The 27,581-nt window shown below is 46.4% G+C and overlaps 1 protein-coding gene across 1 annotated transcript in view; it reads left to right on the top strand.

Annotated features, from left to right (window-relative positions):
* AHI1 (Abelson helper integration site 1) overlaps nucleotides 1-27,581 on the top strand; it is a 2,019,384-nt gene that overhangs the window by 1,235,537 nt on the left and 756,266 nt on the right. The window contains exon 18 of the mRNA XM_069606745.1: nucleotides 18,816-19,015. Coding sequence (XP_069462846.1) covers nucleotides 18,816-19,015 — 200 coding nt within the window. The remainder of the gene's footprint in view (nucleotides 1-18,815; nucleotides 19,016-27,581) is intronic.

Below are 27,581 nucleotides of genomic sequence, written 5' to 3'. Positions count from 1 at the left end.
AGTAGTGTGTCGCGATGTTGATATCTGGCTCTCTTCCGTGCCTGTTTGAGTAAGTATGGCGGATAGCCTCTGGCTGATAGTCTGGTGGAGACGATTCCAGCCTGTTTGGAATAATCACTAATTTTGGTACAATTCCGTCTTGCTCTCAAAAATTGCCTATAGGGAATACTCTCCCTAAGGGCCTGTAGGTAGAAACTATCAAATCGTAAAATGGTGTTACGATCTGTTTCTTTGCGAAATAGGTCTACGAAAATGTGGTCCATATCAATCTTGATGGCTAGGTCCAAGAACGGAAGTGAGATGTTACTGGTAGCCATAGTGAATTTGAGATGGGGATTTAAAGAATTGATCCAGGGGAGAAAGGTTGTGTAGTCACCCTTTGTGGTATCCCAGACCATTATTATGTCATCTATATACCTCTTATATAGACGTATCGCCAAAAAGAAAGGATTAGAGTTATGTAAAATCAGAGACTTCTCAAACTCCACATATACAAAATAGCATAATTGGGGGCGAAGGACGGCCCCATTGCCGTACCCTTTATCTGTAGGTAATAAGAATTCTTGAATCTAACGTAATTCTTAGTAAGAGCTAGTTCTAATAACTGAATCAAAAATTCACTTGGTATATGTTGAATGTCAGGTCGACTGTCCAAGAATCTTTTTATGACCTGTAGAGACTCCGCTTGAGGGATGTTGGAATAAAGCGACTCTACGTCCAAAGTTATTAGCATCTCGTGTTCCGGATTAAAAGGTAAATTCTCGAGATGTTTGATAGCATCTGTAGTATCAGATACGTACGTATCATTATTGGCAGCCAGAGGTTTCAAAAAATAATCAAGAAATTGGCCCAATGGTTCCAACATGGAGCTGCATAAAGAAACTATGGGGCGGCCTGGAGGATTAATGGGGTCTTCATGTATTTTAGGTAATATAAAACAGCGGGACTCTGGTCCCTTTGGCCGTGAGAAATAACAGTTCCTTTTCACTAATGATGTCCGCCGCTCGTGCTGCCATACAGATAACATTTATTTCCTTACTAATCCCTTCAGTTGGATCTCCACTCAGTTTGTGGTAAACCAAGGGGTTATCAAGTTGACGCATGACCTCTTGGTCATACTGGGCGGCATCAAGGACAACAATGCCTCCCCCCTTGTCTGCCTGCTTGATTATAATGGTGGAATCTTCTTTAAGTTTCCTAAGGCAGTTCCATTCTTTTTTGGAAAAATTAAAGCTGGGTGTATGTGACTGACTGTCAATACGTTTGTGTAGCGAATGAAAGTCTCTAAGTACAGCCTTTTCAAAAATCGCTGTTTCTTCCGAGACCATATTAAGACTAGGCGTAAAGGTGGACTTACATCTAAATGGGGTGTTACAGTCCACATCAATTTGTGACTGATTTTCCGGAATAGACTACGTAATTCAATTTCTGTATCCATTTTGGAGGGATTTTGCATAGGTACAAATGAAAACCCTCTCTCAAGCACGGAAATTTCAAGCGGGCTTAAAGTCCTCTGGGAGATATTGTATACCGCTGACTTGGGTATTACCTCTGGTAGGACCGTCTCCTGCTGCCTCAGGGGCCTTTGTATCTACCCCATATTTGCAACCTGTGGGAGTCGAAGATTATTTCCTTTTTCGGTTTTTGTTACTCCCCTGTGGCCACTGCTTATCAGCCCTTGTGGACATGCTTTTGTTTCTGGCTCAGGATAGATTCCAGCGTGGTCCGCCTTTCTTGGATGGGCCTCACCCCCCCTGCCACTGCTTCAACCAAAGAGTTTTCCAGCACCTCTTTAAAGCTAAGCGCGAAGTCCTGCGCTTGCTCCTCCTCCTCACTCCACTCATAGTCTGACATGACTAATATCTGGGTGCTGAGTGCTACTACCTGGACCAGCAGGTTGAATTGCTCACCCCCTATCAACTCTGTTGGTCTATTTATATAATATGAATTACTCTAAAATAAAAATACGTATTTGTTTCTATCTAGTGATGTTCTGCACCTTTTTCCTACTGCCACAGCACTTGTTTATTCTCATGTGTCGGGTCACGTGCAGGCTTCCTGTCCTGCAATAGCCTTATTAGTCTAATCTCCTCGGCTCGTTGCTGTGTCTCCCAGTGAGTCAGCGCATGCAGTGCTCTTATCTTGCCATGCGCACGCCGTGCCTGCTGCCTCTTTGTGCAAACGTCACACTTATTTTCACGGCTTGCCTTGCCGTTCTATTCAAGCCAGTTTGAAGCTCCGGCATGCGGGCACTCAGTTTCACCCTATGGCGGCCCGGAACAGGAAACTAAGCAGCAACGCGCCCAGCTACGCCCCCTCAACAGAGGGGGCTGCCGCGCCCTCCCCACTCTGTTGTCTGCTTTCTCTCCTGTCCAAGCGGCATTGTACTTATAGGGAAACACGTGTCCCGCTCGATCCACCGCAGGGAAGGGCAGCCTCTGCTGACGTGCACAAATGTCATGTACGTTATTCACTGCTGCCCAAACTCAATGCAGCACGTCGCGGACCTGCCGAATACCGGCAAATGGAAAATACACGCTGCACAAATACTCTATAACGCGGTTGCAGTTAAGGCATACTACACCAATAAAATATGTTATGAAATCCACTTAATACAGTAAGAATGTGTACTTATCTTGCTGAAGAGCAGGGAAAGAGGTGGAGCAAAGGACAGGAAGTGTTATGGACTACGGAAATGTGTGTGGTTAAAGGGAAATGTTGTTTAAAAAAAAAAGAAAGTGAGAAAGTTAAGTAATTTCCTGTTATTTTGTTGAAATTGCTGAAGAGTAGAGTTAAAGAATCAGCGGTCATTGGTCTCCATCCGAATCCAAACTACACATAAATCGTTTAGAGCCAAGGGCAATCAGACTAGCGCTGATGGACTTTTGCCTTCTGTATTAGGGAAGAACATCCTGATAATGATGAACAACACAGTGGCTATGCATTACCTCAACAAGAGAAGAGGTGTAAGGTCACTACCACTGTTGCGCAGAGGTTATGCAGCTCTGGTTTTGGTCACTTCAAGAAGGAGTCTCTCAGTCGGCTGTTAACCTAGCCGGAGAAGACAATACGATGGCAGACGCTCTGAGCAGACAGAGCATAGTCTCCCACGTGTGGGTGCTACCTCAAGAAGTCCTTCTAGAGATCTTCACCTTCTGGGGAATCCAAGTGGATCTGTTCGCAATCCAATATCAACAGGAAGTGCAACCTGTTCTGCTCCAGCAAATTTTCTCAGAGAGGTGCACTAAAGGATGTATTTGTGGTGGACTGGGTTTTTCCACTTTTGTACACGTTCCCTCCAGGTCCCGTCATTCCTCATGCCATCAGGAGGTTGAGGTAGTTCGAGAAGTCCATAATCCTGATTGCTCTGGATTGGGACAGGAGGACGGGGTATCCAGAACTTCAGGACATTTCCATATGCGCTCCGATCTGTCTTTCCCGGAGAGCGGAACCTACTCTCACCAGAGGGAGGCTGTCTTCTTCACCCAGAAATTAGAACCCTGAACCTTCACACCTAGTTTCTGAGAGGTTAATGTACAAAGACTGGGATCTTCTTATAGATGCGATGGATTTGTTGCTTTCGGTCAGGAGGCCAATAACAATATAAAAACCCTGCAGTTGGAACACATTTTGCAGCTGGTGTAGAGCTAAAGATATTGACTGATTCACTTGTGACACTCTTACTGTGTTATCTTTCCTGTTACATCTGGCCCACCAGGGGCTACAGGTGTCTGCGGCCAAAAGTTACCTGGCAGCGCTATCTATTTTCAACCACATGCCAGAACAAAGCTCTTAGTTTAAGGTTCCCATTGTTAAGCAGTTCCTCAAGGGACTAACAAATTTCTTCCCACCAGGTCCTTTCATAGTTCCAGCCAGTGGTCGAAGTGTACGAAAAAAAAGTAGTGGAACTATGTTCCCTACTGGCCTGCACCGCTCCCCACAAACACCATCACCACGCCCCCTCCCATGTACAATCCAAACTCCAAAACACATGTGCATGTTGTTTAAGGGAATGTCCAGTGCATTTCACTGAAAGTGCAAGCTTCAACTTATTTCCACACTTTTATTTTAAAATGAAACCATTCCAGAACGGTTTCTTTTTAAAATAGAAGTATAGGAACAGTAAAACGTAATTAAAACAAGTAGAGGAGCACCCCTCCCGACCGCTCCCTCCCACTTCGACCACTGGTTCCAGCTTGGAATCTTAACTTGGTTTTAAACTTCCTGATGGGGAGCCCCATTTGAGCCTCTCCATTTCTGCCTGCTTAGGTTATTGACTCTCAAAACTTTTTTTCTAGTGGCTATCACTTCTGCTAGTAGAATGAGTTAGCTTCAGGCTTTATCGTGTAAACCTTCCTTCACAATTTTTTCCAAGGAGAAGGTTGTTTTGAGAGCTCACCCCTCCTTCCTTCCTAAGGTGGTGTGAGAATTTCAACTAACACAAAACATTTTTTGCCAGCTATTTACCCACCTCCTCATCCTTCCAAGGATGAAGAGAGGTTACATCGATTAGATCCTAAAAGAGCTTTAAGCTTCTACATAAGCAGACTAGCTAACATTAGACATGACAACAAACATTTTTTGGGTTATACTGGACATAGATTATGCAGGCTGTGACCAAACAGACTTTGTCACAATGTATTATTCTGTGCATCTCAAAATGCTATTCCTTGGCCAGTAAGGATCCCCCAGAAGGGCATATTCTACCAGGGTGGAAGCAACCACTTCAACTCTACAGAGGTGTACCAGTGCAGGATATCTGTAATGCCATAACCTGGTCCTCATTACACACCTTCTCAAAGCATTACTGCCTAGATTCCTTGTAAGGACAGGGCGCTAGATTTGGGAAAGCTGTTCTTCACAGCATAAACCAATAACAACATTTCTTAAGCCCCACCTTCATTTACAAACTGCAATGGAAGTCTATCCAAGATGAGTAATCCGTGGGAGGATACAGTCCATCAGAAAGACAAATTAGTTTCCTCTGGTAATGTTCTTTCTACTGGATGTTCCTCCCATGGATTCCTCAACACCCTTCCAGCCTACCCATCTGATCGTAGGTGAATTATGTTGAATTAGACCTTTCTCTCTTTCAATGCCTATGGATTTTTGAATGCTCAAGGCGGTTGTGGAAGAAGGGGACGGGGGACGTGAACACGTTGACATCACTTCCGAATGCGAGGACAGAAGCCGCAGAGGGACCTCGACTGGACGACGCACTGCGCCCTCTGCTGTTGAAACGTTTCTGATGCTACAGACAGGATATCTGTATATCAAAGATGAGGAATCTGTGGGAGGAACATGCAGTAGAAAGAACATTACCAGGGGTAAGTCATTTGTTCACTTGGGAAAGATGATGGGCTGAGTCAGCCCTACTGTGGTTTGAACCTGTGGCAGAATGAAGCACACAGCTATCTGAGGCAAGTGCTTAACTCACTGAACTATTTTAACAATTAAAGTGCTCTCTAAACTAGTTCTATTTATTTCATACATATAGAGCACAAATGTTGACTATGCAGTATCTTGGAGAACTTGCACATAAAATCCATCAAAAAGAGAAGAAGAATTAAGAGGAAAAAGCCTTGTTTTCAGAAGCATGCATCATTTGAGCACATCATATGATCCCCTAATAAATGGGGGCACACATTTCGAGCGTAGAGGCTTGATTTAAAAACTTGCAGCCCCCACGCAAGAAAGACAATAAAGAGGGGGTTGCCCTAACTTTTTTTTTTTAGATGAACATAATACAAGAACAATGCACATTTTGACAAGCATTACTTCATATATTTTAGTTATTGTGATTATTATCACTATCCCCTTTATGTCCTTCTCATAACCATGTAACCCGTACATGAATCCATGTCGAACAAACCACCCAGTACTACCCCGCTGGGAGGTGCCTCAGTCTTTATGACCTACTGCTCAACAAGAACCGTAACCTATAATTCCCTCACCCTATCATCTGCCCCCATCCCCAACTTCCCTTGTCCCCAGCTTTACCCCGAACTCCTCCGTCCCAACCCTGAATGCCATGTCTTTACCAATTGTTTCCCGTGGCTCCCCTTGATCTTCCCATTCTTTACGAGTTAGGGAACCCCTTCCCTCTGACCAGGTCCGCCCCTCCTCATCTCCTCCTCTAACACTTTCAGCCCTCGTGTTTCCCCAACCCTCTACAATGTGTTTACCAAACCTTTATTTGATATACTTGACTATCTGGGAGTCACGTACACCAACTATGCGGATGACACCCAGATACTCATCCCAATCACTGGTGACCACATTGTAGACAGTAAAACCCTTAATGATATCTCTACAGCACCATACAAATTTGGAAGGCAAAGCACGGTTTATGTCTAAACGACGTAAAAACTGAATTAGGTTCTCCAACTAAAGTGAACAAACTAGGGACCCTATTCAAATCCTTTAACTTTGACAGCAATATTATTAAAGTAGCTAATGATGTGAAAACCCTAGGAAGTTATATTGATTTAGCACTCTCACTTACGAGACAAACTAATGCCTTAGCATCCTCCAAAACCTATACATGCAAGCTCATTACAGCCTGCCGCCCTTACCTGACGACAACTCACTGCATCTCAGTAGCAGGAGCGTTAGTCTTATCACTGCTTGATTTTTGCAATGCGCTCTTCCTCGGCACATCCCTACAAAACATTAACAAAATGCAAGTTGTGCAAAATAACGCAATCAGATCAGCATGTAACATTCCTAGGAAACAGCACATCACTACAATAAGACGGAACATAAACTGGCTTAACATCAAGCAAAGAATAGACTTAAAGTCACTCTCACTCACCCACAAGTGCCCCCATAACCAGGCAGCTACATACCTCTCGAACACATTCTCACGGCATACATCAACGCGACCCACTAGAACAGCGCAATCGTACTGCGTCACCATCCCACGATTCAACCAACAACGTGCTGGTGGAGTCAGTTTCCCAGTCCTTGCTGCAAAGAAATGGAATGCTCTCCCTATCTCCATAAGAGAGGAACTTTCCTTCTCACTTTTCCGCAGCAAATTTAAGACTTTGTTTCTTGAGCAGGACCTCAACCCGTCCACATGTTAAAATAAACTGCACAAATAATTAGTTTGCTACTCAAGGGCCATTGCCTGTGTATATATGTGTTAATGTTTATAATATCTGCCTGTATTATAATATCTGTATCGCTGTACATACCTATGCCCACCTGTACTGCCTGTATATTCATGCCAATGTAACTGTAAAATTACTATTATATCCATGCCTGTGTAACCTGTAAGGCTAGCGCCCAGTTGCCTCAGGGCTCGGCTGCGCTTTACAAATAAATAAAATACAAATACAAACCCCATACCATATGCCAAAACCCAGCATGATCCCCTCTGCCTCATATGCAGGTATGTGTTGCCGCCTGATTCATTGCATGCAGTTTCTCCGGCGTCATATATACTCTGTGTAGGTAGTAGAATTGAGTGAGTTGGGATTGTGCATTCCTAGATGTCTTTTTAACTTGTTCCCACATCTGCTTCCACTTCTTTTCTGGGATGGGCGCTCCAGAATCCCTTTCCCACGTACTCTTAACTGCTAGTTCTTTGTCCTCCCTTGTTGCCTGCAATGCTCCATACACCTTTGAGACTTTACCCCCGCTTTCCCTCAATTCCAATAGCGTCTACATCAATGGATGCTCCTCTGGCTCCCCCGGGATACCTTCCCATATTGCTGCTATGCGTCTTACCACCCAGCGGATGTAAGGAAGTGCCCACTTGTCACCTGATACGTTTGTCTCCATTCATCCCACGTCAGCAGTTTTCTGTCCCCGAAGAGATCCCCTAATGTGGTGCATTGTCTTTACCTCAATGTTTTGAGACCCACGTTTTGCAGTGCCATACTAATAGTGGTGTCAAACCCGATTGGCAGTCCCTTACCATATAACTCTTTAGCCTGTACTTTTTAAAATAATTTCCCCCCATACTGTTCGTACCACTTTAAAGACCACTGTGTCTCTATTACCCCCTATGGATCCCCACAGTAGCTCAACTCCCTGTCTCTCTGGCGGTATCCCCCCAGCAATTCTGTCAGCTCCCCTCCCGGCCCAGTTCGCCAGCGTGCCACTGCCTGTAGTTGTGTCCCCATGAAATGTAGTTCGAAGTCTGGCATGTTAAGGCCTCCTTCCTCCCGCCTGCGACGTAGTGTTCGCATAGCCACCCTGGTACGCTCTGTATGCCACAACAGTTCCCCCAGCATTTTATCCAACATCTTTAAAGAATATTTTCTTAGCTACATATGAGATATTCATGAATTAATACAAGAGATGTGGGAGGACCACCATTTTGCAGAGTGCGATTCTCCCCATCAAAGATAATGGTAGCATTTTCCAGAATTGTCCTGCATCCCCTATCCGTGAAAGCGCCCCTCCCGTATTGTGTACAAAAGTCTCCTCCACATCGTGGTAAATTTGAATCCCCAGGTATTTAAGATTCCCACTCCCATCGAAGTTCCCCATTTGAGATACCCCCCCTCCTCTGTTACCTGAGGCCTGCCAATGGGAATACCAAAGATTTTTCGTTGTTAACCTGAAACCCTGATAGTTTGCCAAAGTTACCCAGCACCTCCATTATCACTGGGATGTTTTCCAGCGGGTTATCCACATACAGCAACACATTGTCCGTGTAGTGCGAGATACTATGTGTCACCCCCCGCCTGAATACCCGTTTCTATAATGTATGACCTGAAGTATCTTGCTAATGGTTCCAGTGCTAAGGCAAACAAAATAGGGGAGCCCGGACACCCATGACACGTTCTCCACTCTAGACACCATCCTTGCGAGACCCATCCCCCTGTGTTCACCCGAGCCGTGGGAGTGTTGTATAGCAATTGCAGCCACCTCAGTATTCCCTCACCTAGCCCGCAGGCCTCCAGTGCCTTAAATAGCCATGGCCATTCCAGTGAATTGAAGGCTTTGACCGCGTCTATTGCTACCAGAGCCATTTCCCTTTGTGAATCCATGACCAGGTACATGAAGTGATGTAATCTTCGTAAATTCATGCCCGCATTCCGTCCCCCTACGAATCCACATTGGTCTGGATGTATTAAGCCTGGAGCCACTCTCGCTACTCTGGTCGCCAACACCTTCCCCAGAATTTTCACGTCCACATTTAATAAAGAAATGGGCCTGTAGGAGACACACTGTTGCAGGTCCCCTCCTTTTTTTTGTTTTCATTTTAACAAAACCGTAATTACCGCCTCCCTCATTGACTCCGGCAGCAATCCCTTCTGAAGTGCATGATCATAGACTTGCTTCAATTGGGGAACCAGGACATCTGCGAACGTCCTGTAAAATTCCACCGGGAAGCCATCGCTACCCGGCGCCTTGTTAGCCTGCATTGTCTTTATTGCTCCTATTATTACCCCCTCCTGTATGGGTAGATCCACACTTTTCCTATCTTCACCATCCAGTCTGGGCATTTGCCCCAGATCCACTAAGTCTGAGGCTTCTTGGTCAGAATAAGTCCCTTCCGTTAAGTACAATTGCTTGTAATTCTTCTGGAAGACCCCATTTATCTCCTGCTGTGATGACACCAGGCTTCCTGTCCGGTCCTGTATCTGGGTAATCACCCCCCCCTGGACGTTCTCGCTTTATCAGCCATGCTACGAGTCGCCCGCCTTGTCCCCTTCCAAATGGATTCTTGTTGTGTATAGCCCCTTGTCGAATTGCTCCAGTGAATCTAGGGCCTTTGTGTGTGAGCTTAGTTTTCCTGCCAATGTTTCCCCTGCTTGCTGCCCACCCCTGCAAATCTATCTCTAATTGCTGTATTTCACCTTCAAATTTTTTAATACTATCATCTAGTGATCGCCTAACCCCTATCGTCTGGGACATACACACTCCCCTCAGTGTCACCTTAAATGCCTCGCACTGTACTCCAACATCGCTCACCGACCCCCGCCGTTGAGTTCGAAAAAGGAAGTTATTGCCTCCCTCAAAACCTGTGTATTAGCCACATCTCCCTGCAACCTGTGTCTCATTCACCATAACCTCATATCAGACCGATTGTGCACGCCCTCCAACCCGGTGACCAGTGGGGAGTGATCTGACAAAGCTCTTAAGTACCTCGGGTCATGGAATCGGTGGAAGCTCTCTCTTCCCTCGAATAAGTAGTCCAGCCTAGAAAACGACTTGTGCACCCCTGAGTGAAAGGAATACCATCTCTCTGATCAATGCGTTTCCCTCCACTAGATCCATTCTTTCCACTACTAGTCGCAGTGCCTCCCGTGCCAGTGGTTTTGTGAAGCCCCTTCTCCCTGTGCGATCTAGTTCTGGGTTCAGGACACAATTAAACCCTCCCCCCATATATATAACTCTGTCCGTTGGTCACCTGTCAGTTCCATTACTGAGGTAAAGTAGGTCTTATCATCCACATTCGGAGTGTAGGAATTCACCCCACAGATGTCCTGCCCCTCTCACTGACCCACCAGGGCTATTGTCCTACCATCCTTCTCTCCCATTGTTCGTTATACCTGTATGGGGAAACCTGTGGCCACCCAAATCAACACTCCTCTCGCATAGGTAGAGTTTGGTGACCCGAAAACCTTGCCCCCCCATTTTGTTTCCAGCCCCTTCAAATCTTTCCCCTGTAAGTAGGTCTCCTGTAGTAGCGCCAGTTTGTGCCCCTTGCCGGTTCAGGTATTGCCCAACTCTGACCCTCTTTCCTATGCTCCCCAGCCCCCGCACATTCCACGTGCCTATTTTAAGGCGGTTCCCACCCTCGCCAGTGATCGTATCGGTTCCTTCTGGGTCTGCTACGGTCCCAAAGCTGTCTTTCCTGGCACCCTTTCCCTTGATTCTGAACAGCTCCTGGGCTAACTTTTTCCCTGTTCCCCAACAAACAACCGTCCCCCAACTCCCCAGCCCCAACATGTCCTCCCGCCTCCCCCAGCACCCCAATTCCCCCCAACTCCTCCCTCCCCCCATTCCCTTCAACCTGCTCCAACCGGGATAACCCTCCAAAAAAAAAATAATAAATAAAAGTTGCATCCGTTATCTAGTGCGATGAGTTGGCTAGGTCTCCTTCCCGCTCCAGCCACACATCGTTGTGCACCAGCACGATTTCTTTGCATAAAGTGTCCCGCTTTCACCCCCTCCAAGTCTTATGATCAATTCCCAATCCTCTGCATTGTTCCAGTCCAATTCCCTGATGGTTAGTTGCTTCCTTTCTCTTTCCGTTGTTGGTCACCCGGCTCCTGAGGCGCCTCTCCCTCAATTCCCTTCTGTCTAGCCAGTCCCATGCATCCTTCGGGGATAGGAACTGCACAGAACGGTTCCCCTCCATCACCTTTAGTTTTGCTGGGAAAATTGTCATGTAGCGCAAGTTCAATTCGCGAAGCCTGCTGTGAGCCTAGTCGAAGGACCTCCTCTATTTCTGGACCTCCTGTGTAAAGTCTGGAAAAAAAAAAAAGAAAATCGAAAACCTGGCTTTTTCCACCTCGATGTATCAAGCTTTACGAGCCACCTGCAGTATCGTGTCCCTGTCTCTGAAATTGAGCAGTTTGGCAATTATCGCTCTGGGCTGACGCCCCGGGTGAAGGCCTACCCGGTACTCGATGTGCCCTTTCCACCGTAAACAGTTTCTATAGGTCCTTCGGCCGCAGGGTCTCCAATATCAGTTTCTCTGCATATAGTTCTACACTTGGCCCTTCCTGACCCTCCGGGACCCCCACCAGGATTATATTATTGCGTGGAGAGCGGCCTTCGGAGTCTTCCGCTTTCATGTCCAGTCCTCCTGTCACCCCGATAAGACCTTGCACTTGATTCTTGAGTGTGGCTACATCATCCTCCACCCTGCTCACGTATTCTACCTCCATCACTCTTTCACAAACTTTGCCCAGGTCTGCCCATAGTAGGGATACTTCCACTCCCACTTCCTGCACTTTCCCTTCCAAGGAGTTTCTAGATTCCTGGATGGCCGCCATCAGTCCTTCCAGTGTGACGCTTTCACCTTTTCCTGCCCCCATTCCTGCTGTGTCGCTATCCTCCTCCTGTCCATTGGATGCCTTATGCTTGGGGGCAGTGTAATGGTCTATTGTTTTTGGCCCTTCACCATCGTGTCAATAAATTCCCTGCTTTTCAGACTGTTTTGTGGGCCAAGTTGCCCGCCAAGTTCCCAGGCACTGTATCTGTCCTGGTTGTTATGCCTGGCCACCCTCGCTCTCTTTTCCTTCTTCAGTTCCCCTTCCTATGCCTGACTGTTCAGTCTCTTCTTGTGGGTCTGATTTCCCTTCCTTGGAAGTGGTTTTACATGTACTGTGTTCAGGTTCCAGCGCTGCGGTTTCTTTATTTTGGGGTTGTTCTCTGTGTTATTTACTCTCTCCACCTCTGTGCCCCTCTGCTGTTAAATTAGCCTCCTCTCCTTACTCCCCCCTCCTTTTGAGTTCCCTCGCCTGCGGTCTGTCTCCTTGTAAGTCAACCAGCCTCAAGTGAGTGCTCGTTGATCCTGTGCCACTCCTAAATGTTTGTAACCCAGTCCAGTGCCCCAGGGCTCGCTCCTCCTCACCTTCCAGGACTGGGGTCTGCCGCCTTATAGGTCAACCGCCTCAAACGAGTGTCTGTTGGTCCTATGCCATTCCTATATGCCTGGATCCCATTCTGGTGCCCCAGGGCTTGCTCCTCCTCACCTTCCAGCCTGCGCCGTGTCCCACCTCACCAGTGCAGCTGCTTCTTTACCCCAAAGTCATCAGCCCGCCGCGCGGTGCCTGGTTGGTGCTGCAGATCAGCACTTCTGCTCCACTCCTGCCTTTGCGGTTTGCACTCGCCGCCCATCCTTGGGTAGGTGCCGGTGTTGGAATCCGGTTCCCTCCCTCTTGCCTGTTACCTTTCTTCCGTTCACCTTCAACTTCCAAGCTCTGACCTATTGCCCCGGTTCTGCGGTGCTGGTCCATTGTCTGGTCTGGGCTCCCAGTTTCCAGTACTCGCTGAGGCCGCCTCCCCTGATTACTGGGCTCACTCGCTGCCGCTACTCTTGCCTGCAGCTGTCCTGCTGACCCCGCTGGTGATGCAGTGCTTGACTGGTATCGCCAGCCCCCTGATGTAGCCGGAGTGTTCTTTGCCTGCTGTGGGTCGTGTCCAATGTCTAAAACCCTTCGACACTCAATGCCGTGAGTCACCGCTGTCGGGGTGCGTTCGTTAAAGGGTTGATGTCGGATCAGTCCACCACCTGTAATCCTGCTGCTATCCCGTTACCCTGGGGCTTCCGGCTCATTTGTGGGTCTCGCTATCCCGCTGTCAACTCTGCCTGGGGTGGCTCACTTCATTCTTTTCAATACTGCATGGTATGAAGCGGGGCCCCAGCCACTTGCCTGCGTTCTCGCCTCTTTTGTCCCTGTTCCTGCGTCATTCTAGTCTGCTGCAGGGTCTTCCATGAAGGCATTGCGTTCAAGCCACGCCTGCTGTGGGGTCTGCGTTCTGCGGGTAGTTAGTGCCTGCTACTGGATCCCACGATGCATAGTTCTCTCTGCTGGTCACATCCCCGCCTCCGCTAGTGTATTGTTGTTGCCGCACACCTTGCACTTCCCCGGTGTCGCCTGGGGGGTGTTGTGCTTGTCTGTCCGCAGTGTCACAAGACCGGTGTCGGGGACCTCTAGACTGAGGTTTCCGCGCCCGCCGCCATCTTTCTCTCACAGAGTCAGTCGTTCGATCTTCGATCAAAAGGGTTGGAATCAGCCCTTTTCTTTTCTCACCGCTGCTATAGCCCGCTTCTTTGAGTATTCCGGTCTACACTGGGGTGCACCAGTGATATTTTAGTGGTTTTCTACCAGATGAAAATGGGATTTTATGCGGCCTGAAGCAGGAGCGCCGAAGTTTCACAGCCGTATCGGTCACTTGTGATCCTTGTAGGCAGGATGACACACTCTGGCTCAGCTTCCAACACAGTACACAGTTCAAAACCGTGGATCGATGCCTGCCTGGCCTTCCACATTTAAAGTTCCTTTCTCTGACTTTCAAAATTATGTTTCAACCAAAATGTTCACAAAGGACCCCCTCTGCCGGGCTCAGACCTTTCACCACATAGTTGTTGTAGGTCCCCCTCTGCTGGACTCAGACCTTTCACGATGTAGTTCAGACAAAGTTGCAAGGGGTCTCCCTTCCCCAAGCTTAATACATTTCGTGTCTCTCTCAATCGGGCTCTGACCACTTTCGCATGTGGAAGTCTTTTCGAATATGCATGACTTTTGTTACAGACCACCACAGGACCACTTTGACTCAATTTTCACTATTTACTTTCAGTTTTGCTGTTTGTTCGCCCTTTTGCTTCAAACAATGCACCTTTCACAGATAATTTCGAATGGGCTTCTTCCCTTCACAGGGCCACTCTGTTACTTAGTATCTCTGATCGTGCAGCTGTATTTTACTTTAAAGTTCATTCACAGGTCTGCCTTTCTTTGTGTCTCACCCACACGCATGCAGCCTTCACTATTTCATTCACGTTAACGCACACCAGTCTCTCAGGTCGATTGCTAACTCACCGGTTGTGTGCACTTTTTTCTTGTTTTGCGTTTTCCGATTTTTTAATCAAGGTTAGTTTCACTGGCTTGACCTCACCTTCCCAACTCAGCCGTTCACCTGGGAGGGTCGCTGGCATTCTTGAAATACAATGCAATCTTCTCTTGTGGGATCTGGCCTTCTCCACATGTCTTTCACGGTTTGCCAGAGGCAACAACCTCTAGTAGGGAAGCCTTGGGGTTTTTGGCCTGCTGCTCTCGTCCCTTGGTCCGTTGCTCTGCACCAGTAGGTGTGTCTTCGTCATGGAAGTTCTGCTCGTTCTCATGTTCCGCCTTGCTCACAGTGTGTCTTTAGGTGTTGCCTTTTATTCGTATGAGGAGAGCTAATTGGTATCCAGTGTTGGAGCCCTGAAACGCAAACGAAGAGCTGTGGAAAGGAAGTGGCAAACCTCAGGCACACCCTGTGTCAAACTGGCCTGCCGCCTGCTCCAAAGGCAATACAGAGTCTCCATCCGTGCCAAGAAAAGGGCCCACATTCAGGCTCGGGTATCGGATGCCTCCAACAATACGGCTGAACTCTTTTCAAATCTGCATGGGAACTAGCCAACCCCTTTGCAGTCTCCTCCTCCCTTCTTCCTTCCCTGGCCCTCTGCAATTCACCAGCCACACACTTCATGACTAGAATTCAGGACATCCCAGGCACCCTTACTACCCACTTGCCTAACTTCTCTCCCACCCCCCTGCCTCCTATGGCCTCTCACCCTCCATTTTCCACTCTCTCATCCTTCTCCCCTTGTCACACCTGAGGATGTTACCAGAGTTGTCCACTCTATGAAGGTCTCCTCCAAACAGGTATCCCCTTGTTCCTCCAGAACCATTAAGGACAACATTGGCTCCCTTGCCCCCGCTCTTGCAGATTTTTGCAACCATTCTTTTGCTACTGGCTCCTTCCCCTCCTCCCTCAAGCACTCACTTGTGCGCCCCCTCCCCTACTTGTCCAGCTAACTACCGCCCTATTTCTACCTTGAGAAATTCCTCAAGAAGCTGGTCTTCCCCAACTTACCTCACACACTGAACTTGTCGGCGGTCTCCACGACCATCAATCTGGATTCCGAGCATCCAGAGGCACAGAAACTGCTCTTCTGAACACCTTTGAAGAAATGCTTGCTTCCCTTGATGCCAACTCTCCAGCTGTCCTCATTCTACTTGATCTCTCCCCTGCCTTTGACACTGTCGACCGCTCTGTCCTCATAAAACAACTCCATGATGCCCTGGGCATCTCGGAGCAGGCACTGGATTGGCTGACCTCTTTCCTAACTGATCGTCCAAGCTTATTCTGGGAACCTTTTCCTCTCCTATCTCCTTCTCCAACTGTGGTGTCCCTGGTGCTCCAACCTTTCCCCCTGGCTCTTTAACACTTACCTTGGTCCGCTGGCGCGCATCATTTACTCCTTCGTCCCACAATTTCCACTGATACTCAGACCACACTCAACTATACTTCAAACTTCCTGCTGACTCTCTTGCTTCTTCCTTCATCCCGGATTGTCTATCTGCTATCCAGTCCTGGTGCACTTCCAATGATCTCTGCCTCAATGCCAGCAAGATTGAGATCCATCCTATTGGGACCCCTGCTCTCGCTTTCTCCCCTTATCTCTGGCCATCCTCTATAGGCTCTCCCCCTTCTCCCGCATCTGAAGCCAGAAACCTCAGTCACCTTCAACTCCTCTCTGCTTCCTCCCTCACATCCAGGACATGCCAAGAAGTCCAGTTTCAACTCTTACTTCTCAAAGGAGTCCTGCCTTTTCTCACTTTCCCCAGAAGCTCAATGTTACCAGGGCTCCGGTTCTCTCTAGGCTTGACTATTGCAACAGCAGTCTCTTAAATCTAGCCTCTTCCTCTCTGCGACCCCTCCAGCTAATTCAGAATAGGGCAGCGAGACTGAAGCCCATGGACCGCATCTCTCCTGCCCTAAAAACTCTCCACTGGCTAACCTTTGCTGCACAGTTTAAATTCAAATCCCTCTGCATCATCCACAAGGCTGTCTGGGGGTGAGGACCATGCTACCTGCAAATGGCTATTACTAAATACTATCCCTCCGGAACGGTAGGTTCCTCCAAAACCAACTGTCTGTGCGTGAAGTGTTTCGCCAAACGGAGGGACGGAGGCCGATCTCTTGTTTCTGCTGGGTCCCTCTCGTGGAACACCCTACCCCTTCTGCTATGTCTTGAGCCGGACTTGCTCAAATTCCGGAAGCTCCTCAAGACTCTCCTTTTCACTTCTTCCTTCCCTTCTTCCTTTCCTTCTTCCCTCCTCTGCTAACCACACAGTCACTGTTATTGGTGGCCAGGGCCCTTATGTGCCCTCAAGGCCCTGGCCTTCCACATCCAATCGCCTCAGCTTCTGTTGCACACAGCACTTGCCCTAGCACCCACTGGCCTGAGCCATTTTAGGCCTCCACTTACCTGCTTACTGCAGCTCAACGCTCCCTTGCACTTACTATACTAGGCACCAACATCTGCTGCTCACCCACGAGCCGAGCACGGACACTCCAGCACTTACTCCCACACCTTCCTCCCCCCTCTCTCTCTCTGTACTTACATGTTCAGAATACTCACAAGGCATAGTAGGTTTGTCTGTTTCTTCCAGTGTTTATACTGTTTTTCAATCCCATGTTCCCTCCCTGTTGCCATGTGGGCGCTTTGAAACACATTTACTTGTGTATAACCGCCTCACAAATGCACAATAAAAAAAAGTTGTATCGTCATCTTGTTTTTAACACCTTCAATCATATATTTTTGGCAATCTTTTAAACAGTGCAGCATGAGCTATTGCCTTTTCTTACTTCGAAGGGTTTTAGATCATACTAATTGTCATAGGACCCCGTCATAATAAAACAGTTACAAATGAATGAGCTATGCTTTTGCAACTGTGATTTCTACAAATGCCCAGTTTCCATTCACAAAACATGCATTTTCATTCACGCATTATGTAATGTTTGTATTAAAAAAGTTGTCTGGCATGAATTTGCGCGGTTTTGGGTGAGGCTGCGTTTTTTGTTTTGCCCAAATGTGCTTCATATTGGGATCATAAGAGTGCGATACTCGTGGAGGTGAACGCGCACAGCACACAACTCCTGTGCAGTGTTCTGAACCATTGTTGTGAAGTTGTGTTCATGCCTAGCATGTGCCACACCATGTTTATTTTCATATCGTCTAAGCTATAAAAACTAAATTTTTTAAGTCATATGAAATTAGCAGACAGTGCTTTTAAACCTTCGCTGACAATTTTTGGAATGTGAGATGATTGGTAAAGTTTGAAACAGGTGGGGTTTACATACTCTCCCCTTATTAAGCCAGCACATGCCCTCTGTGAGGCTAAAAGGACTGGTCAGCTCTTCCTTAATTGGTGATGGTATACCCACCCATTATCCCACTGATATAATGGTTAAAGTTGCGGGCATGCCACAGTTCTTGCTATTTCAGTGGAGGTCCAGCTTCACAATCATGTGCCCTAGCGCACTCCCATCCCGAATACACACATTTACATTGTTAATGCCAGAAAATGTGCCTTAGGGCAATTTTTAGTTTGGCCGATTAGGTGGATCTATTGCATTAGAGTACAGCTAGGAAGGAGGGAGATGACATGTGAGGAGGGGTACAGCTTGTGCGTGATGTTCGGTTATTTTTGACCCAATGACTGGCCATGGCCATGCTAATCCCTATGGCCATTCCCACCCACTACCACCAAAACACATCCCCCAAATCTTGTTGAGACTACTCGATCAAGTGGTAGCATCAAGGATTGGCCTGGCCGAATTATTTTCAAGCAGTCTGCTGAGAGTTAATGGCTTAATTGCAGCTTTAAATATGAATGTCTTGAAAAAGTGCGATGTCTTAATCAAGTGTGCCTTCAGCCACTTGATTTATATCTCTTCCGTTCACTAAAGTCCTGTTCAAAACAAGCAATGAAAAAGTCAGTTTTTGCTTTAGGTATTAGATATGCACTTGCCAGGTACTGCCATCATATGCCCAAGTAATCACTCTATGTTCCAGCTGTTGTGATCTTATGGCCAGGTAAAACCATGATTTCAGTGCCCCGTTAATGCCTACTCCATACCTAAACAAACGCCCAAGCTGTTGGTTTTGCAAATGCTGGTAATACAATATGGACAGGAGCACTCTTGCACATGGCTTTAGCAAATTTCATCCAAAAGTCGTTTAATTTTATCAGTGAAATATTGAATCTTTCCAGATACCGAAATCCATTCATAGAAAAATGAATTACTAGATTGCTTATTATGAAATATTTTTCTTTTTTTTATAGTTTCTCAGTTGGAGGCAGAAATGATAAAAGATTTAAATGGGTCATTTACATCAACTGCACCAAAAAGACAACCAATCGTAAGTGGTTCAGATATGAATAAACTGCAGGAAGCATCCATCTCTGAAGCAGATCACTTTGTCAGCACTGTTCGAACATCCATGAGGTTGCAGAAAGTAAAACAGAAACTGGATTCAGTTATGGTAGGTTATCATCACTTAATTTCAAAACCGCTACTGACTGGTTCTCTGTTATATGTTATGAGTCTATCCATCCACTTTCCAGCATGTTAGATCTGTGTTTACTTCATAAAACATTGTTTACATTCACATTTAAAAATAACTACAAAATATAACAGTCTCCCTGCTTGCATGTCAGTAACTTCAACATATTACAAACCATAAAACGTAAGATAATATAGTGTAGGAGAATGAGGTAAATTATGGACTGGAGGAAAATCAGGTTAGACTACAATAGAAATCTGAGAAGTGGCTATGTATCCAAAGTGCCGAAGCACAAACCTTTAATTGTGATGGGAATGCCGTTGTCAGTTTAGCTGGTCAACTTTCTATAACTTGGGTTAGCAAGCGACATATCTTCAGTAATTACGCTACAAGTGGCATTTCAGAAGTCAAATAATGGTGATTACCGCGGTTGATTGGGTGTAAGGCATCAAAGAGGGACTTGGGCACTCAAGCGAAAACTGAGAGAAATCACAATGATCCTTTATATTTAGCCCTCTTTGAAGGAATATTGAAAAAGAGGAGTGCAATGTTTTTGGGAATGCCATTTGTTCAGATCTGGTTGCTTTATTCCTGCAAATGTAAATTGGTTTTTCCTGATTATGTAAGTGTTTGACTCTTTTTAGCCATTCCTGATGCAAAGGACCTTGACCCTTTTCCTTTTGGATGTGTGGGAAAGTCTAGCTGCTGTAAGCAGCAAGCTAATGGGGGATGGTACATGGTCAGCGTGGTCTTAGCAGGGGTAGGTTAGGAGAATACATTCTGATCAAAGAGGACCCAGTATGCTACCCAGATCCCTGCTCCAATTGGTGACTTCTTCCAATAGGTTTGCATCAGTGAACAAGACCACCGGATTTGAATGAAGATACCCCTCTCACTGCAAAAGCCTCCAACCTTTATATGAGACATTAAGGTACGTCTTTGAGGGACTGGAAGTTAAGTGACATCTATATAAAATCTAAAAGGAGCATTTGCTGTAATAAACACCAATGGAAGATCTTGGTATACCTATCAGTGACCTCCCACAGAGCTTGTTTTCTAGAGAAGTAGAATTTCTCTCTCTTTCTGTAATTTCAAAGGAAAGTTATCATATTGGGTATGTATACCTTTGTACAATCCGAACATCAATTCATTTTCACCCTCCTTTGCATATTATCAGTAAGAGGGTTCTCAATTCAATTCCTTCAAGTTCAAAGCTCCCCATAAAGGCATATGTAAAGAAATTAAACAAACAGTCTTACATAGTCACTTAAGAGGTTTCTTAATTTATCAGCAGTGCAGGGCTTGTTAAAAAAACTTCTCAGAATGTATTTTGTCTGCAGGACAAGGATGAGGTCACAAACCTACAATTGGATACTAAGGAATACTTCTCTATTGATGCCCGATAAATTGAAAGTAAATACACATTGGGAATCCTTCAAGTCTGTAATAAGGGCAAAGCTGTCACTTTTCTGAAGATCCCAAAGAAACTGAGTAAGGCTGAGATTGGAGAACAAGGAATGTGAAATCAAAAGTCTGGAGAGGGACAATGCTGAGACCAACTTGACAACAAATCTGAAGGTGGCGAGATGGGTGAGGCAGGCGATTTAAAATTCAAAATGCCAAGTATGGGACAGGCAGTATCAGATTAATGAACAAGGGCACATGCTGGTCTAACTCCTGGCGTGGCTCTCGAGATATCATTTCTTCTTAAGAAACCCTCTTCCGACCCCGCCTGCCCGGCTAACTATCGCCCAATCTCCATCACTCCCTTCCTGGGCAAGCTCCTGGAGAAACTGGCCATCTCCCAGCTCAACCTCCATGCTGAATCTGTTGGTAGTCTTCATGACCATCAATCTGGCTTCAGAGCTGACAGAAGCACGGAAACTGCTCTCCTGAACATCTGTTAAGACCTGCTCTCGAACCTCGACTCCAACACTCCATGTGTTCTCATTCTGCTCGATCTCTCTTCTGCCTTTGACACTGTCAACCATGCCATCCTGCTCAACCGTCTCCGTGATAACCTGGGTATCACTGGTCAGGCTCTGGCGTGGCTGACCTCTTTCCTTTCCAATCGACCCTCCCAGGTCCAACTGGGGTCCTTCCTCTCAGACATCTTCTTCCCTACCTGTGGTGTCCCCCAGGGATCTAATCTCTCTCTCTGGCTGTTCAACCAGTATCTGGCACTCCTTGCCCACCACATCGCCACTCTCTGCCCCAACTTTCAGTGCTATGCGGACGATACCCAGCTCATTTTCAGGCTACCCTCGGCCTCCTCCTCTCCTTCCCTCATCTCCGACTGTCTGTCTGCTATCCAGGAATGGTGTGCCGCCAATGACCTCTGCCTTAATGCTAGTAACACTGAGATTCTACTCATCGGCACACCCACTGCCTCCTTCCCTGCAGCGCTCTGGCCAGCCTCTCTTGGCCCGCTTCCTGCTCCTACTTGCAAGGCAAAAAACATTGGGGTCATCTTCGACCCCACACTCTCCTTCTCTCCTCATATATCTGACGTCTCTAAGAAGTCACACTACCAGCTGCACCTCCTCAGAGGTATTCTTCCCTTCCTCTCCTTCCCCCAGAAGCTCATGGTCTCCAGAGCCCTGGTTCTCTCGAAGCTGGACTACTGTAACAGCCTCTATCTAAATCTGCCTGCTACTACTCTCCGCCCTCTGCAACTCATCCAGAACAGGACTGCGAGACTGTCCTTGGCCTCAAGCCCAGAGACCGTGTCTCTCCAGGACTGAAATCTCTACACTGGCTCCCTGTGGCTGCGAGGATTAAGTTCAAAACCCCCTGCATTGTCCACAAGGCCTTCTGGAGCCTGGGGCCTAAATACCTTCAACTCTCTCTTCCTAAATATCTTCCTTCCCGAGCCCTTCGCTCATCTGTCTCCAACTCCCTCAGGGTCAGCCGCTTCTCGAAGCAACGAGCTGGGGGTAGATCTCTCTCTCTGGCAGGGGCCTCCCTCTGGAACAGCCTTCTTGCCTCCCTGAAACTTGAGGATAACCATCTTCGGTTCCGGAAGCACCTCAAAACCTTCCTCTTTGCTTCTGCTTTCTCTCTCCCTCTCCCCTGCTAAATTCTTCATTGAAACTGCACTGAACCTGCACCTGGGCCACTCTCACCAACCTCGATCCTTGGCCCAGCCACTCTACACTTGCACTGCCTCCCTGGCAACCCCTGCACTGCGGGACTGTCTCTGCATCCCTACAGCCCCCCCCCCCCCTCCCAGCACTTGTCTGCACTACCTTACACGTGCCACCAGCTGGCCCCATTTATTTATTTATTTTGTATTCTACTTACCCTGTTCAGCACTTCCCCCTCTCCCCTTCCCCTTGCACTTTTTCCCTTCCCCCTACCCCTGCACTTGCGCGATCTGAGTGACACCTGGCCTAGTAGGATCGTTGTCTGTCTTTCCCCCCCTGTTCCTCCCTCGTCGCGCCTTGAAACACTTGTGCATAGGCGCGTTACAAATGCCATATCATATCATGCGGGAGGCTTACGTGGTACGATGATCTGAGATGACGCAAGAACTCCTCAGATGGATCATTTAGCTATTGTGGAGGTAGACCCCCAATACTCCAAAGACTTGTATGCCTTCTTAAGTATCACTGAGGACAGGGGAGTTTGGATAATTCATGAAAGAATGCTATCAGATATGCAGAGTGTGGCACTGGAAGTGGATATCACAGAGCATTAGCTAGTCTCTGATCAGATGCAAAAGGCGAAAATACCCAGACCCTATGGATTCCCAGTGGAATTCTGGACAAAGATATATTGCAATATACATGTGTGATGCGTTACTTGAGAGTTTAGAGATTGACCCTCCTGGATAATCTAAGAGACACCAGGGATGATTGCTAATACATGGAGGCCACCCTATGTTTGTGACTCATACAGACCTACCTCCTTAATAGATGGTGAAACAAAGATGTTAGCAAAAGCACAGACAGCTTCTGGCTATATTTGGAGATCAGAAGCCCTGGTTCAGAATGAGTTTGCCCCCAGAGTGGTCGACACAGCTTATCCTCTGAAGACCATACTTCTTCTCCTCCTCGGATGTCAATGGAAGACAGCTGTGGCTAAATAAATGCCTATAAAAAATTAAATATAATAGAATATTTTTTCTCTGGAAAAGAGGCTGAAGATAAACCATTACCAATTGGGGAAAGCACATGTTATGCTTGTAAAAACTGCATGTCTCCTTTAAGTGTTGAGTTATATGTTGGCCTTAGTGGGTCTCAGAAAAGAATTGCCTAGCATTTCGGCGCTGGACTGCCCTTAGGCAGGACAAAGACTGATATGTTGTGGATATTTCTCTTCCGTGAAAGCGATAGTGAGCTAAAAAATCGTGTTGAGACTCCCCTGTGACTGAGGCTGCTAGAGAGACTCCCAGAATCCCCTGTTTTGCATATTAAAAAGTAGCTTTGGGACTTACCCTAAGTTATTAGGGTAATCCAGATGTGGACCCCTTGCTCACTGTTCTTAGGGATGCACAGCTCCACCTCACTGATGAGGCCCAGGCAGGCCGAAACACGTGTCTGGGGTTGCTGTCGGTACTCTTGTTCAGAAGAGAATGGCCTAGCAGTCCAAGGGCAGTCCAAAGACTGATTATGTTGTGGATATTTATCTTCTGTGAAAGGGATAGTGAGCTAAAAAATCTGGTTGAGACTTTCCCGTGACTGAGGCTGATAGAGAGACTCACAGAACTCCCCTTTTTTGCTTAATGGGTTGCATGACATTGGACCCAAAATGTATTGGTTGAATACGAGGACCTACCAGCTCACTCTAGGGTGAATCGGAGGATGTTGCTTAGAATTTATTTAGCAAGAGGCACAAAGCAGGGTTGCTCCTTAACCTTTCCTCTTTCCTCCTGGCCAAAAACTGCTTGCAAAATGGATAAGGCGTGATACTTTGGTGGAGGGCTTAACCTGGCCTTTGGGAACTGAGGATCGGGATAATGATGTGCCACTAAGTTATGACCGAGGCTAGGTCGATGGTCATAACTTAGGGAAGGGTCATAAACCCTAGCGATAGTGACACCTTCCAAGGTCTCTAAGGCTATTAGCACAAAACATTAATTTAATGGTGAGGAAAGTAAATGGACAAATGGAGTAAGTGAAATAAATGTGATTTTATGGTATATTTAAATAACAAGGTTGTCTTCATAACTAAATATTTTAATTCCAAACTTGGTTAAACTACTCCTGTTGAACATGAGCATGCATTTGGTGTTATTTAAAAATAAACTGTTTCTCTATAAGAAAGTGAAAGCAGTCTCCCATGTTTAGCTGTCTCTTCTGTGAGTGAAATTGAATGTTGCAGCAACAAAAAGGTCCTATCAGGAAAATCTTGCTTAAGAATGCAGTCAATACCTGTATTTATTGATTACGCTCTGAGCATTGTGATTGGCTGCGAGGAGGTCAGTAAAGATCTCCATGTGCTAATATGGCTTTCACCCACACTGTGGGGGGCGGACATGGCCAGTATTGGCCTGCTAGCCCGAGCCTAGGTAAGACTGGGCAAAGCAAGGGCCTCAGCTACGGCTGGGGGGCGTTACCAGCCATGACCGCCCCCCCCACAGCGTGGGTGAAAGTCATTCACAACCCAGGGTTTCACCGGGGGGCAAAAAGTTTATTTTCATTCCTCTGGAGATTGGCGTCGCTTGCACAGCCAATCTCCGGAGGAGGGGGAGGGAGATGGCCACTGCCATAGGGAAAAGGGACAAAGTCCCTTTTCCATTTCTATGGTGGTAGATGGGAGAAGTGCCGGGACTGGAGCACAAAGCTCCGGTCCAGCAGGTAAGTGGGGAAGGGGTATAGATTTTTTTGGAGTTGGTGTGATGGGGGTGGAGATGTGGGGCAGCAACACCGAGACACTCCCTGTTGCTTTCCCACATAAAAAAATTAAGATGGCGCCACCCTGGAAAGGCCCTCGGGTGGCTGGAAACAGCGGGTGGGGAATGTATATTCTCACCTGCAGTTCCAGCCACCCGATTGTCTGAGCACCTTTCCACAACTGCTAATATGGATTATGACCAGATCCAGTTAATTAAAAGCATGGACATAATCAGTTTGTAAGAAACATGGACACTAGAGGAGATTACCTTGGAAGGTGTTGTTTGGGGACACTCTAATGGCAGGCTAGCAATATGGGTGATAACTTGTTGGAATGCTGTTATGAACATTGTATCAACAAATTATCCCACTGTATTCGCAAGATGCTTGGATCTTCCCTCTTCATTATCTTTATTATTAGCTAATATCTATACTGGACCGATGCCAAAACAGAGACACACTGTGGATTATTGAAGGAAATAATATTGAACTATCCATTTAGACCAAATGTTGATGCAAAATGTATTAAAATTGTGGTGAGACACTGCGATTCACTTTTGCAACCTTTCCCTGAATTGATGGAAAAAACCCTCTGAGAAGGATAAAAATGTTGGGGTATCCTTCCACCAATAGTATTAAGACAGCACAGGATGAAGCAGTATGTATATTTTACTGCTTAGTTATGCATTAGACATGATGTACACCTTTGTGATGGGAGTGTGGAAGGAGACATTCTGGCAAAATGGATATTTAAGGCCGATGGCAAGCATACTCATATTGGTTATGTCCTGGAAAGCTTACATGGTTTGAGGTGGGTTAAACTTCCAGATAGTGGACAGATTGAAAAGCGATCACAGCCCTGCAATTCTGAGACTAAGCTTAGCTAAACAAGGCACCTGGGAGGAATATGGTGTTTCACTTGTTTTCACAGAGCTTTGCAGACACATTAGATGGTCTGGATTAAAGAAAGAAAAGGCTTTTTCACACCTATATGATTTAGTCTTCTCAATATTTGAATCAGTTAGTATCCGGGATTGGTTAGCTCTGACCAATTTTGGAGTAGCATCTACTTGCGGATTTGTTAATCATGACTGCTGCAGCATAATTAATTTGGAAAGAATTTGAAAAACTCCTATGAATTTTTGATAGATTTATATGGTCTTCTTCCACAATAATTTTAACTATATTTATTGACATTGATTTTGATGATCGAATTTACCAGTGATTTTTTTTTGTTGGTATTCATAATGATGTGTTGCACACTTGAGATGTCTTTTTAGATGAATGAATGTATGTATATTATGTGTTTTGTGCTAAAGCTTTGTATGCAACCATATTGCACAGTAAAAGCATTAAAAAGAATCAGTTATTGTAGATGGGGGCCGACCCAGATAATTGTTGGCTTTTTATACTGAGTTCTTGGTTAAATTGTTTGGAAAGGCACTCTTAAACAGGCCTGAAATGTAGGTTGGGGAGACACAGATTTTAAACGTGTGGCAAGCAAAATGTCGAAATGGTCTGAGTATGGTCAATCAACCTTTTAGGCTTTTGGCCAATTTAGTATGCAAACCATTTGTGGCCATGTTGTATCTGCAATTACAAATTTGGCTTTCACCCCTGCTATGGGGAGTGGACATGGCCAGTAACAGCCCGCTAGCCCGACCCTGGGGAGGCTCTTGTGAGGACCTCGGCGAGGGCTGGGAGCTGTTCCTGGCTATGTCCTCTCCCCCAGCCCCCGCACAGCGGGGGTGAAAGCCATTTGCATCTCAGTGTTGATCCTGGGTGTGAATGGTTTCTTTTCTTTCCTCTGGAGATTGGCTGCGCAAGCGATGTCAATCTCCTGATGGGGATGAAGGGTGGGAGGGAAACAAGATGGCCAACGCCATAGGAAAGGGACTAAGTCCCTTTTCCGTTTCTATGGCAGCCGGGAGATGGGAAGAGGTCCAGGACTGGAGCACAAAGCGCCAGTCCAGCAGGTAAGTGGGGAGTGAAAAAGGGGGTGGGGAAGGGGTATGGATTGTTTTGGGCGAGTGGGGAGGCAACAGAGAGAGGCTCCCTGTTGCCTCCCCACATTAAAAAAAACAAACAAAAAAGATGGTGCCACCTGGGGAAGGGCCTTGGGTGGCTGGAAACAGCAGTTGAAGAATGTGCATTCTCGTCTGCTGTTCCAGCCACCTGAATGGCTGAGTGCCCTTCCTCGGGTGCGAATGTTGTTTATTCTTATAATAATTCTAATAATAATAATTTGATATTTATATATAGCTTTTATACAAAGCGCTTTTCACAGCACATATTTACGTACATTATTATTACCTAATCAAAATTTGTACCCGCTTGTTCGACCTCGAAATTATGAAAGGCTGAGACGACCTTGCCAGGATTTGAATCTGTGACCTTCAGATCAAACACCGAACACAGCATTGAGCACGTAACCTGCTGAGCCATCTTAACAGTGTCACAACTGGTTTTGCCTACTCAATCGGCAATAGGTTTACATGACTGAATATAGAAGTGTATAGGAGACAGGTTTTTCCTGGTGGTGTATATGGTTCCGAAACATGGGGTTGTGGTATTAGCCATATACTGTAAACTATGGAGGATATATATTTTTTTTTTAATGCTGGCACCAGAAAATGTTACCTACCTATTGGTCCACTTTGAACTATATATATATATATATATTTCTGAGGCTTGTGGAATCTGCTTAG

The sequence above is a fragment of the Ambystoma mexicanum genome, chromosome 4p (genome assembly GCF_040938575.1).
Source record: "Ambystoma mexicanum isolate Mex_15411 chromosome 4p, UKY_AmexF1_1, whole genome shotgun sequence".
Lineage (NCBI taxonomy): Eukaryota > Metazoa > Chordata > Amphibia > Caudata > Ambystomatidae > Ambystoma > Ambystoma mexicanum.
Note: the sequence above shows the minus strand (reverse complement) of the source record. Positions and strands in the feature narration are given on the sequence as shown.